The following is a 14173-nucleotide window of genomic DNA, read 5'->3' as shown; positions in this document are numbered from 1 at the left end:
AACATTTTCAACGGGGACAACCTGCAAAAAGCATACCAGATTTCCCTCTACAATGACTGGGAATTATCCTGGTATAGATGGAATCACTAACTACAGGACAGGCTAAAAGAAAGGCACTGCAAGGGCCATAGAAAGAGCATGAAGGTAAGGAAGAAAAGAAAATCAGCAGCTTTAGCTTCATCTCCCTCATAGAAAGAGATAGGTTAGGTACAATAGACACTATCTTTGGAATTACCCTTAATGCCAAAAGGGACAGCTTTCACCTTTATCTCTGTCATACTGGGCACGAATTTAAAATTTCTGTAATCAAACTTCTGTGTTTGAACAACAATGAAAATTCCTCACTCATTTAAAAGAGAGCTGAAGCCTCAGATTGCCGTCAGGCAGGCACAGTGCCTGTCCTCAGCCACTGGCAGTGACAGTGAGGGTACCCCTTGAATAAGGGGTGTCCCCTGCCCCAACACAACTGGAACCTGTGAGAAAGGTGGTGAATGCTCTTCCCCCCACTTCTCTACTTTGTGTCTACTATTTGTGAGCAGGCACAGGTTTTGGGAAGCTGGGCAAAGAACAGGAGATAGAGGAGAGTACATGCAAAGAGGTTATGTGGATGAAGACCGAGAGCACAAAAGGGACTCCTGGATGCTGAAAACAAAATGGAAAAGGAAGAAAAGGCAACAGGGAGGCTAAGGGAAATCAGTACATGAAATTAAAAGATGGAGACAAATTGCGTGGAAGAGGAGCCTGGAGGCGTTGTGGAGGACAGGGCAGTGGGGAGGGTTAAAATGGCAGCTGCCTTTGTGGGCGGCAGGTGAGCGAGTGCCTCACACACCCTGAACAGATGTCCGAAATGGATGTGCTTCGCACTAAAGCGTATGGCGGTTTGGAAGCAGGCAGCTTTCCATTCCTGGTCAGGTATTTAAGTAAAAAAACAACAACAACAAAAAAAAAAAAAAAAAAAAAAAAAGAGCTGTGTGGAAGTGCACAGTTCGGTGGGGGAAGGGAGACAAGGCGTGAGACAAGTGCCCCGACTTCAACCCCCAGCCCGGCTGGGGCGGACCCCCCAGAAACGCCCCGATGTGCCCCTGCTCGGGGGGCGGCTGCGACCACCCCGCCGGCTTGGGCACCTCAGCGGCCTCCCGAGGAAGCCTCCGGCCCTGCCTGGCCCTCCCGGGGGACCCGGGAGCCCCGCCGCCACCCGCGCCCCTCGCCCGGGCGCTGCCTGTGGAGCCATGTGCCGCCGGCAGCCGTTCCCCCGCCAGGCAGGCAAGTTCTCGGGCGAGGTGGGAACAGCCACGAATAGAGTTTATAAAAATACTTCAAAGCTGTCGCGGAGCGCTCGCACGGGAGCTAAAACGGGGAAGAGCTTCGAGGGCGGCGCGGGGGAATGCTCAGCGGGTGCCAGCGGCGGGATGAGGGGTAGGCGAGGGGGCTGGAGGGGGCAGTTCGGGCGGCAAGAGCCGGTGTGCGGCTGCCAGGGCTGGAGGGGAGGGGGCAGGGCTGCTGCGGCGGCAGGGAGAGGGTACGGGTCCAGGAGAGCGAGTGAGAGGATGCTGCGGGAGGGTGTCGGAGGAGCCGTCGGGGTGGGTGTCAGGCGCCTCGGGACGCAGGAGAGGTGGTGGGGCTCGCCCCAGCGGAGGGCAGCGTGCGGGAAGGCGGGGGACGGACGGACGGACGCTCACCTCTGTCCTCCGGCCCCTCGCTGAACTGCCCGCTCTCCCCGATCCGCAGCTGCTCCTGCTGCTGCTCCCGGGGAGCCGCCGGCGGGTTGGCCCCGGGGGGCTGCACGATGGCGGGGTCCGGAGTGGTGTCCAGGGGGGCAGCGGGCGGCTCCATTTCTTGCGGGGCGGCGGGAAGCGGCCGGCGGCTGTGGCAGGGAAGCGAGGAGCGAGCGGAGCATCCAGCCCGGGTGAGAGCCCGGGGAGAGGAGGAGACTTCGGCTCAGAGCATCAGGGAGACGCGGACGGGCAGCGAACAAACTCCGGGCGCTCCTCGCCAGCCGCTGCCCGCGGCCGCCTCATCACTGCCCGCGGCGGAGAGGGGCAGGTGGGAGCGCGGTGCCGCCTCCCGGCGCTGCCCGTCCCCTCCCCGCCCCGCCGAGCTCCGCCGGCGGCGGGAGCTGCTCAGGAAGCGGGAGCCTCCTCAGCCTCCCCTCGCCATGGCGGGCTCTGCCTCCTCCTTCTCCCGGAGCCGAGCCTCAGGGGGAAGAGCTGTCCAGGGACTGTCCAAAGCAGGAGCGCTCCCGCCGCTCCCGAGGGCTGCGGATGCCGGCCCTGCGCAGCGAGGCCCCGTCCGCCTCGCCTCCCCTCACACAGGTAAAGACCCAGCTCCCCTTTGCTGGGGATTTGCTCATCCTCCATCTGCCTTTGCCCTTTTTCGGGATCAGAGTAGAATCGCCTCACACCGGCACCTCTCAGACCCCGCAGCACTAACGTTCTGTCACACACTCAGAGTTGCCTTAAAACTGCCCTCGAACGTACAGCAATCTCATGCTGAAGCATGGGGTTAGACTCGCTGGCGTTCAGAGCTGTCCTCAGATTGCTCACCTGCCTTTCCTAGGGCTGCAGAAGAACATAGGAACAAAACTAAAATCTCAGGAGCACAGAAATGTTTTTTTAAAATGTAAAATTTTACAGATAAATTTGTGCCAGGGCTGCTTGCTTCTTCTCTGCTGGTTTCTAATGACTAGATGGAGAGGTGCAAACAAACAAAGCATTCTTTGTGCGAGCACAGTCTCCCAGCTGCATGCTTACTCGCATGCAGATATTTTGAAGCTGCATCATGTTTTGACTTGAAAAATTTTTCTAGGAAAATATCAGAAGACATTGTAGCCCTGGTCCTTAGGTGATACATAAGGATACGATCCCCATTTAAGTTACATGAAGATGAAGTTGCCTTTCTCCTTTGAGAAACTAGTGAATTTGGGCAGTCTAGAAAGGCCAGCAGGAAATTAATATTTATGCCAACATAGGGACATGAGTTTATAAACTGTCAGAATCCTGCTGATGTCAGCCTTACAAGAAGTTTTGTAGCAGTTTAGTAATATCTGTCTAAAAATGGTCAGTGCAACGTTATTATCAAAATGTCTTAATTTTAAAAAATACTTCTTACAACTGTGTGCTAATCTTCAAAATCTTTTCATCTGAATTTTAAATCATTAATTATTTGAAAAAGTATAAGTAGAAGTATAAGTAAATGTTAAGTGGCATAAAATACTGGTTTAGAAACTGATTGGCATTTTGACAATCTTGTGGAATGAAGATGGCTGTTGTAATGTGAGGGATTGGTGTCTTTACCTAATCTTACGATTTCTTTGTGTATAGTCTATCATACCTACTATATGAAATATTTTGATGTCTTCATGTCTTTCACCTAAATTTCACCTTCACCCCTAGCTATCCCTAGCCTGCTTTGCGATCCCAGAGCTCTTGCTCTTCTAGTTGGATCAGCATTAATATGAATATAAGCAATGCCAAAATTAATTGCTTTTTCCTGATGAAATGGATAGTAAATTACAACGTGCCTATTTGATATTAATGTCAAAAGAGGTTTGTTCTCACGTGCATAAGTTAACACAAGTGAGTTATTTTGAGGGATGTGTTATTTTGAGGTTTGGGCTGAGTTGTGAGGGGTTGAAAACTAGCAACTCAAATTAAAAAAAAAAAACTGTGATTTTTTTAAAGGCTGTTTATTAAGCTCTGGTTACCTTGAACCTGCAAGATGCTAGAGCAGATGGATGTATGCCCATGAGAGGTGAATGAAAAGTAGAAAAAGCTCACCTTTTGTTGTTTACCATAAAAATAGATGTCTCTATCACTTAAAATGTGTCTTTAAAGTGAGAATCCTTAAATGAATAGAATCAGTTTTGTAACCTGGTCAGAGACAAGAAATGGGGACCAACAACTTTTCAAGACCTTGCAAGGATACAGAAACCTTTGGTGAGTCAGGTTGGGGAGATACCATCCCATGCAGAGTGCAGCCAGGACCAGCCATAAAGAGTCCCTTGAAATTGCTGCAACAGATACAATGTTCCCTAATACAATTACTGCAGGATCCCTCCTCTTTTATAGAGATAAATCCGTATCTGATCCATTCCAGTAAGAACTTTCTTATTCCTTGCATAAATGGAAAACTGACTAGTGATTTTCCTTGAACACTACCTCCTTTCTCTTGGTCTCTCCAAGCTATTTTGGTATTCTTATAACTTCCAGAAATCAAACCAAGAGGAAAGTGCCTGTAGATTCCTAATTCCATTTCTTTAAAAGGAGGTCAAAGGAGTAGGTTTCCAAATGATTTAGAGAAAAATAGGAACTAAGAACACCAAAGCACAAGTTTTAAACTTTAATGTGTTTCTTTCTCCTTTTTTGGTTGTCCTCAATTGCTGCTCTTACATAAAACTGTGTGTGGCGGGGACTGGAGCTGTCTCTAATTGTATAATTGCTGTGGTGTTCAGGCTATAGCAAAGAATATGAAGCCTGCAAAGAGTATTATAGGTTTTTTAAATGACTCTCTTCAGTGCTTTCAAACACAGCCTCGCATGAGAAGGGTCATACACTGCATTTAGCAAATACAAATTCAAAACAGATCAACAATGAAGGGCCCTTCAGATCACACCATTGTCTATACAGACTAGCTACTAAGAAGCAGAAAGACTGTCACATCATAGCTGCTGGAAGCTGCTTTCCAGCATTGCCTGTTATTTCTCATGACACTCATTCACATGAAGTGTATTCCATTGGATAAACATGTAGGGCTAGATTTTTATAGACATGGATCCTGTTTTCCAGCCCTGTTGGAGTTCTTGTGTAGGAAACCTGTAGGCAAAGTCAATGATGATAAAAAAAGGCCTCAGTCTAATAGCCATATGATTTTATTTCTTGGCCCCTCAAACCTCCCTTTGTTGGATATGAAAAATGGAAAGCCAAAATCAATTAAAAAAAAAAAAAAAAAAGGCCGTATCTCTGGATGCAGTCTAACTAGACTGACACCATCTTATCTTCTGTAGCTGCTGCAAGATTAATACATACTTCTAGAACTTTGTTCCCAGCTGGAGCTGCCTGTAATTTCTGCAATATTTTGGCATTTAGAGAAAGGAGATTTCAGATGAGATGAAAGTCTTATGCATCACAGCAAAGAGCAACAACAAAAAGAACTTCCTTATCTGTATTGTCTGTGGTCTGCTTTTCCTGTGGTCCGTCCTTCCTTCCTTCCTTCCTTCCTTCCTTCCTTCCTACCCATGAATAATATCAATCAGATTTGAATTTCTGGTTTTCCTTTTCATTTTAGAGCTACTGACTGCAATGTTTTCACTTGAATTAGCAGGACACCGTGGTGCACTCAAAGGCTCCTGAGAAGGAACTTTGCTTGGTTTCATTGATGTTAACTTGTCTATGTTCCATATTGACCAACATCTTAAGTACAGCACTTAACCTAAGAGCACTGCTGCGTATTTGGAAAGAGCTGGTCAGCTGACCTCGTGATTATTTTTTATTATGCTTAAAGGCATAAGAGCAAGATAATGCCATTCACCATTTTGTTTGCTGGGTTGCATGTCACACACATACTAAACACAAAACTGCCCCTTTTTTGGCAACAAAATACTGTGTTTGTCAGTGGCATTGTATTGCAGTATCAGGAAGTGCAAGTGTCAGCCAGGATGGTTTTTTAGTTCAGTCTATCAGACATTTCATGGCTGAGAGTCAAAAGAAAATGCTCACTTCTTACTTGATCAATATGCCTTTCATGGCCCTACCACAGAACCAGTTCTTCAGGGGACACATCTCAAACAACCCAGAACCCATCCTGTTCTAAAGGCACAGGCAGCCATCTGTCCCATAGAGGTCATCACTATAGCTCATCTTCAGTGTCACTCCTCTAGGACCAACTCTTGAGTTAGCCTGATATTCCAAAAGGCAACACCTTCAATAAGTGTTTATGGTGCTGAAATGTTCTGCAATTTTGCACTACAGCTCCCTTGTCATGTCTGTTTGTGGATGAGATGGTAAGATCATTCTTGGCCATTTAGACATGTCCTCCTCTAATGACTAGATTAAATATGTCTCTTTAGTGATGAAAACCTCTAGATTCTGTATTTCACTTTTTTTCATGAACCCAATAATTTCTTTCAATAGTCCCTTAATTGTCTTGTGCGAGGTTGGCTGCCATAGTTTTCTTTTCTCCTACAAACAAATAGTTTTCTTCTACAAACAAGTTAGGACGTTTTTTTAACTCTGTTTGTTTGCTAGTTTATTTGGTGGCATGCAAGCAGAGGCAGACACAGATCTTGCTCTTGTTCTGTAGCTCACCTATAGCCCCACAGCATTGTCAGTGGTCAACAGGATGAGGACACCAGGTTCTTTTAACCTGGTCTAAATACCTCTAAGCCTAGTATTAGTCACCTTGGGTTTTTAATTTAAAATAAAAGATAATGTTGATGTTAGTACACAACACTGCATTAATTTTTAAACTGCAGAGCATGCTTAAATTATTATCCAATGTATGTAGTCTTTTTCTCTTGCGCTGGGCTAAGTAGTGTTTAAATTGAAATCGTCTCTCTTCTTGGCATTTTTAGACTGAATATTAACTTGGGTCAAAAATAATCAGAATGTTATTTTGGAAAACGAATATGATAATTCAGTACCTTTTCCTTCAGACTGTGAAAGAGTGCCCATAATATAATTCCCAGAGAATACAGCATGCAGTGACCTTGGTAAGTAATTGATGACACCTCACATAAGCACCTACCCTTTCCCTACACAATGTTGTTGCAGGATCATATTTGCAAAAAATGCCACAGCCAGCACGAGCCACAAGCATTGATAGATTTCATTGTGGCAACAAAGGAGGAATAAAAACAGAGGCTGCAAAATATGTCATCTAAAAATGAGCAGAAAATCTTGGAAAAGGTTCTTTACAGTGAGCATTTTCCAACTATTTTAAAAGCTCTTCTTAATTCAAGATAAAACTGCTGTGTAAATATGGGAAACCATAAAAACTAATCTGTTTTGTTCAGAGAAATATTTTGCAGTTAAGCAAGGCTAAATGTGTCTATTCCAAAACACGTTATTTCTTTATATCACTGTAGACATCCTGTTTCCAGGTTTTATGTAACTGAACAAAAATGACTTATTTGACAGGGGTTATATTTAATTGTTAATATTCACAAGTATAGAAGAGAAATGGAAGGAAAAATTCATTTTCAAGAGGTAGCAACCTGTTACTTTAGTCATAATCTTCCTGTTTTTTACTTTTTTCTGTTTTTCACATTAAGCAGAGAGATCTTTCTTCTTCCAATGAGACTCTAACCATAGCCTAATGGATGATGTGAATTAAGCAGCTGAGATTTCCTTTTTGATCAAAGAAAAGAAAAAAAGGAAGCTAGGAAATTCCTGGGAAGCAAAATAATATAATTTAGTAATAAACTTATCCAATTGCTTATAATTACTTGATGATAATTCCCATCCTAAGGCATCTTAACAACCAGACACTTCCAACATATTTGCATAACTTCATGTTTCCTCACGTATCTTCTAAAAATTTCTACACAATTTTCCATTAAGTTCATATGGTTAAACATGAGATAAGTGAACTATAGAAATCACAAAACATCCTTTTTATCATATACAGATTGGGTCATTTTCCTCTTGCAAAGTCCATTCCTCCTGATGCACCTGTCTACCGAGCCCAATTCCCACCATGCCAGACCCAGGTTTTGTTAAAAAGGCTGCATGAAAAGGTAGATACCCATTTACTTCCTACTCAGATTCTCCCCATGCATGTATGAAATATTTATAGTTTATAAATTTTACCCTATGCATTTTTTAAAAAATTGAGAGTTGTAATCCCTACCTTGAAGGTAAAGATCTAATGGGAAAAGGGAGTAGTTGCATTTCCTAATGGGATTTGCCTGTGTCAGAAAAGAGATGTAATAGGCTTTATGGGGAATAGAGCCCAACTCACGTCTTTCCTGATATTTTAAACTCTAATTTGTGATTTGGGTTGGTATGTTACTCCTTGTGTCATCAGCAACACGGGTTTTTTTTCTTGCTGTATTTTTATCTTTATCAAAGGACCCTGTGTTGAGTGCTTGAGGGAATTACCCTTCTACTCCTCTGTAGCAATAATACTTAGATTGCTTCTTCTCTGCTCCACAGCTCACTTTTGCTCTGTTTGATAAACTCTATGAGATGATAATATTTCTGCTTTTTATTGAAGAGTATTTTATCCTTTTCTGATGCCAAATGAACTGTAGCTAGGATTCTGCACATTCCTACTTGAGAATTTAGCAAGGATTACTATAGAAAGTGTTTGGAAAAAGCCTGATAGCCACCGCCAAAATGAGTATTTTGTAAAACATGTTCTTCATAGCCTGGAAACTATACACATTTCTCTGTGTGCCAGTTTTGGGGGCTTTTTGACACCTTCTCAAGCAGATGTTTGACACTTTAAATCAAACTCTGCTAGGTCTTGATGGACATCAGATTTCTAGTACCTAGAGGAATCTGTTACCCACTTGATGTTTTTTGCCTGTTTGATTTTGTTACTGGTTTGTTTTTTGGTTTTTTTCTGAAAGAAATAGAGTTAGTTTCCTGAGTCCTGACATACAATTTGGGTCTGAATACTTCATTTTAATGAAGGGAGATGGTGTAGATAAAATAATTAAATTCTTTAGATAATAAATTTTTGGAAGAGGCAGAAGTATTGTCAACAACATATAGAGGAGTTATAACAGATTTCTGCATTCTTTATTCTCATGATATATTGATTGTTTCTCATCCTCTTAAAGAGTGAGTCACATAATTCATGTCATCCTTCTTTCAGAAATAAATGGGGGCCATTTTTTTGTGGAATTCAAACCCAGAAGTTTGAACCCAAAAGCCAGGCCCTTCTCTGTGTGCAGCAGAAGGAAAAGCAATGGCTCCTTTTGATCTTGCACAGGGAAATATGCTGTGAATATTGACATTTGTCTATCCATAGTGAACATTGTCAGATCTGGATTTATGGAAGATGGATAAGGTTAAAAGCCCCACTAAAACATTTATATTATATTAGCAGTGATAGAGATGTGCATGGCTGTTAGCATTTGCCAATTTTACAAGGGAGAGGAGCATCTTTAGGAAAATGAAGAACTTTCCTCCGTAGAATGAAGAGTGTTAAACCCACTTCACCTATGAATGTCTTTTTAAACAACCAGTAAAATTCAAATTTAAAGGCAATTGAAGTTTGAAGCTCAGAATGTCAGTGAAATTTTGAACCTCTGCTGCAATAAAATTGTCCTGTAACCAAGAAGAAAGATGACAATGTCAGTCATATAATTTAATCAGACTATGATAAAAGTCAATTTCTGCTTCTTTCAGATTCTGTCTAAAGCTTTTGATGATGCCTAAAAGTTAACAAGGGACAGGCAGTCACAGAGTAATGCACACAGCCCCCTCTCCATCATCAACATCATCAAGACCACTGATATTTTTGGTGTTGGGGGGCTGGGATGCCTTAATAACCACAGAAGTTTCACTTAATTTTCACATTCTTCTATAAGAAATGTGTGTTTCAAGAGGTTGTATTTTACTGACAGAATTTATATAGTTTGATTATATTTTGCTCTATCCACTGATTAGCACAGCTGATACTGGACTATACAAATTACTTCTCTTAGATTTTTCCCTTACTGTTGATTTTAGAAGGGCTGTCAATGAAGTAAACTACTTATCTGATACTGATAGTCTATCTAAGCCCCTTATTCTAATCTATCTTTTTACAATAAGCCTATTTCCTTTACCCTATATAACTTTGAATTTTGGTCACTTTGTTTCCTTTTTTATTTGTGGGTACAGAAAAGTGACCTCATACTTATGAAGATCATTAATTGTGAAACTCTCTGGAATTACAGGTTGTTCTGGCTGATGTATCAGTAAACTTTGAATTGTCTCCTTTATCAGCCTGAAGTTTGTGTAATTGTGTTGACCAAAAATTCAATTTCTAAATAAAATTTAATCAGGAAATAAAATCAAGAAGCTACCAAGGTCTGCTTCACATCCCATAATCATTTTAAATAGATGTTTGTTGAGATTTTTTTGCTTATCTTAACTTTTAGGATAAAACAGGCTTGGAAAATATTTAAATTTTCATGGCATCATAGAACAATTTGAGTTGGAAGGGACATTAAAGATCATCTGTGAAGATCTGTTTTTTGTGGAGGTTTGGAAAATTAAGTTAGTTCTTTTGCTTTAAACTTACTTCCCTATTAAAACTGTCCAGTGGTTGCAGCACTAATTGGATTGATATTGCATGGGATAGCCAGACTTGTTGCATGTAGACTTGTTGATTTTCCCACTAGATGGCATTATGCATTAAGTGCAAGTTAATTTATAGCTTGACTATAGTTGCACATGCTAAAGATTTAAAAAATAAGAAATTACCTATTGTGTTTGCTCTTAGTCTATGCTTAGAACTGTGGCTTAAAAATCTCTTGACCTAATTCTACCTAACAGCAACCCAATCCATGCTTAATGCATCAAATATGGATTTACTCAAAGCAATAAAGGAAGTCAGCCATGGCAACAATATCTGATCATGTGTGCAATGTGCTTTTTAGAATAAAACTTGTCCAACCATTTCTGCATTTACCATTTAAAGACTGACTTCAATGCTGCAAATTGCTTCCTTTCTGGCTGCATTCAACTGGAATGATAGGAAGTGTCCTAAGTAAAGCTGCAGTGCTGAAGATTGCTTTTAAATTAAGAGCCCCACATGAGCTTTTTTTTTATTTAGTAGCTAATTCAGGATAGGTAATCAGAATAATTTATCACTTCGAGTTTAAATATAGAGATGCTGTTTTTTTCCTCCACCCAGATGAAGTGAACTACTAGCAATTTCCTTACAAAATTATGTGGTGCCCAAGAGTGAGGCTTCTAGAACTTAAGGTCCTGACCAGTGAAGCACCCTCTGAGATGGAGCAGAAGTCTAATCCCTTCAGAAGAACTGATCAGATATGTGTTACCCAGGGCACACTTCCCTGTATTCTGTATTCTGAGCTGTGATTTTTCTTTATTCTTCATGTAGAATGTAAGAGGCTCCAGGCTGGAAAGCAGTAATCCAATATTACAACATTTTACTGTAAGAAGGGTGTAGAATATGAGCTGGATGAACCAGTTCAGTTAACCTGGGCCAGTAATGGAAAAGGACAAAAAATCAAGTAAATATTAGCTTAGTATTAAAAAGATCCTTTAAATCCTCGTGCTGTTGGAACACATAATAGAAAAGTAAAACTTGTGCTTAAGGTTGTTTCTAAATTGATTTTTGTGAAAAGGACACAATGCCAGCTTGAAAAATTTACCAAAACATTGCCGTGAATTCAGGCTGTTAAACTGTTTGTGTTTTCTGTTTAAAACTTTATTTTACTTATACTACCCCCTGAGCTTCAACAAACTATAATTTTAATTGTTCTGTGCAGTGCATGGCTGTAGATAATGCAGTGTATGATTCCTTGACATAGAAATGTTTATGGTTTGTATTTGCCTATGGTGGTCAATGGGATTCAACCCTTTTGTAACCCTGCTACGAAAAATACCTCATCAGAGCTGCCTTCAACTAAATTGTTCAAGTACCTACTAACTGCAGATATGAAGTAGGATATAGATCCACTGAATTAGAGCAACTGGTTGCCTCTTGTCACTTAAGATGAAGAGATTGAATGTAGCTTTTAGTTGGTTAGTAATATTAGAAATTAGTAGACATTAATTATTGTTAATTATATTATTGGCTAATTTTAATAAATACACATATTTCATTACTAGGATCCAAAACTTGAGAGTTTCACAAATGGTATGAAATCTTACTGCTAATTAACAGATTTTCATATGAAAAGGTTAGTGACAAGAATTTCCTTTATTATTTAGTCAATGGTGAGCACTTACTGAAAATCGACATCCAGATCCTGGTTTTTGAAGTGTGTATTTTACATTGTGATCCTAATAGTTATGCCCCAAGCCCCCAAGGGATATTAATACACCAGTTGTTCAAGAACATAGAGCAGAGATGAGCCAGCATGTCAGAAAAATGGATATTTGGAGGCACGTGTTTTCTTTCTGTTCGTAAAAAGGCTGAATTACTAGAGACAAAGGGATTTTAAAACACCCATTCACCAGCCAGTGCATTACATGAATGTGTAAAACACTGATTACAAATGACCACAGTGCTCAGAAGCAGCTCAGCCCAGTTCTGCTCTGACATTGCAGCGTCGGCCACGACAAGGCAGCGCCAGCCTGCATCACTTCCCACAGGCAAAATCCACGGCCATCAATAGGAGATCAGTGCTCTCTGTGAACTCTGCAATCACTGTTTGCTGCTCTACAAACTGCAGCCTGCACTATTCACAGGGAGCTGCACAAACATTATTAACAAATCTGTGATTTATAATGCAGATCTTTCTTTTGAGACACCAAGCTGGCACGGGCCATCAGACCTAGCCCAAAACCAGATGTCTGGTGTTTAATTACTGAACTCCAGGCAAGGTTTACTTGTGATTCCTCATTGAAATGGGTCTGTCTTTCCAGGGGCTCAAAATTACTTTTTGAATCTCCACTTGATTGATCTCTTCTGTAACAATTTGGTTTCCTGGTGACTTAAGGGGCCTTTCTGTTGCGTCTGAAATGATTAATTACCATAGAGTTCTTCTAAAACACCTGCATTTTTTATATTATTAAAAAGCTTACATGAAACATTAGATGACAATGAGTGGCAATGTCCTGAAGAAGAAAATAGATCTTATTTAGGAGTGACTTTTTTTATGATCTTCACACTCAGAAATGAACACAGATGTTTTGATGTATCTGCAATACAGTCTTGCCTGTAGTTGTGACCAAGAAAGTGCCGATTTCTTAATCTTTTTCAGCAAATAAAGAAAAAAAAATCAAGCAAATTAGTAAAACACATTTAAACACAGCCAGGAAGTCGTGGATCTATTTTAGTAATTGTGAAGAAGGTGGCTCTTCTTCAGAGGATGTTATTAAATTCCAAATGTCGGAATAAAAAAAGAAAAAGCAGTACCTGCCTGTTCATAGTTGAACTCAGCAAGTGAAAGCAGGCTCCAGAAACGTTCTGTGGAAGTATTCCTCTGCCAAGTTCCCTCCTCCAGATGAATGAATAAAACCCCAAACATTTACATTGTAAACATCTGCAGAGCTGGAGAGGTCTTTGCTTTGGCACTCCCTTTCTTTCTGAAGCAGTGAAAGCTCTGAGAAGACTGTCCTTGTCCCCAAAATTCAGATGCACCCAAAGAGTGGCACAGAGAGGCCTCTGCAAAGAGGGAAAAGTGAGGATTTGACTATCTAGTACACAGGAAAAAAAGTTTTTCAGACAACATATAGCAGGAGTTACTATTTATTTATTTTAGGCACCAGCTTTCTAAATAATTGAAAAAATTTCAGATGCTACCATGGGGTATTAACTTGGAAATTATGACTTCTTGGTATCTGTAAGCTTCATTCCATCTGTTCTTTCTATGTTTATGCTGTGGTATCAGTCTGGTTACTCCCATTGCACAGGAGTGACACTTGGCCTGGTACATGCTTAAATAGAATATTTTTTATTTGCTTAAGTCTATACAATGGAAAAAAAAATAAAGTCCTATTTTTCTCATACTGACATTTTTAAAAAAATCTATTTAATATTTTTGGTAGAAGATTTCTATACCAGATAAATGCATGGTAAGTGTAAATTGCAGAATTGCAATTGTAGTGTATTAAGAAAATAATTATGTTATTTGAAAGATAGGCACATAATTTTCTTTTATTCTCAGAATGGCAGTTGACTTTCAACAATGTAATATGTTCTAGAAATAAGGATTCGTTTATGGCTTAACTTAGGCAGCAGAGCACACAGTAATGGTCACGAATCTGGCAGAGGACACTGTTTGCCTTCACGACTGTGTGATTCATCAGAACTCTTGCTCAGATGGTGGTCACAGAGCAGTGCGGGGCTGCCACAGGCGTCAGCAACCTTGGACACCTTTCCACTATAAGTTCTAGGGACACAAAAAGGCTGTGGCAGGTCTAATAGAGAGCCCACCTGAGGAGCATCACCCTGAGTTTGTGCAACTGTGAAGCTTCACTATGCAGAGTTAATAGCTGAGATCTTGGAAGCATCAGTACAGAGTCACACCTGAGCTAAAAAGCCC

General features: G+C 41.0%; 1 protein-coding gene across 1 annotated transcript in view; it reads right to left on the bottom strand.

Moving 5' to 3' along the window:
- TMEM163 (transmembrane protein 163) overlaps positions 1-2018 on the bottom strand; it is a 90311-nt gene extending 88293 nt beyond the window's left edge. The window contains exon 1 of the mRNA XM_039555313.1: positions 1680-2018. Coding sequence (XP_039411247.1) covers positions 1680-1833 — 154 coding nt within the window. The 5' untranslated portion in view covers positions 1834-2018. The remainder of the gene's footprint in view (positions 1-1679) is intronic.
- Between the last annotated feature and the right edge of the window lie 12155 nt (positions 2019-14173).

This window comes from Corvus cornix, chromosome 7 (assembly GCF_000738735.6).
Source record: "Corvus cornix cornix isolate S_Up_H32 chromosome 7, ASM73873v5, whole genome shotgun sequence".
NCBI classification, from domain to species: Eukaryota; Metazoa; Chordata; class Aves; order Passeriformes; family Corvidae; genus Corvus; species Corvus cornix.
The sequence above is the reverse complement of the archived record's forward strand: the minus strand, read 5'-3'. Positions and strand labels throughout refer to the sequence as shown.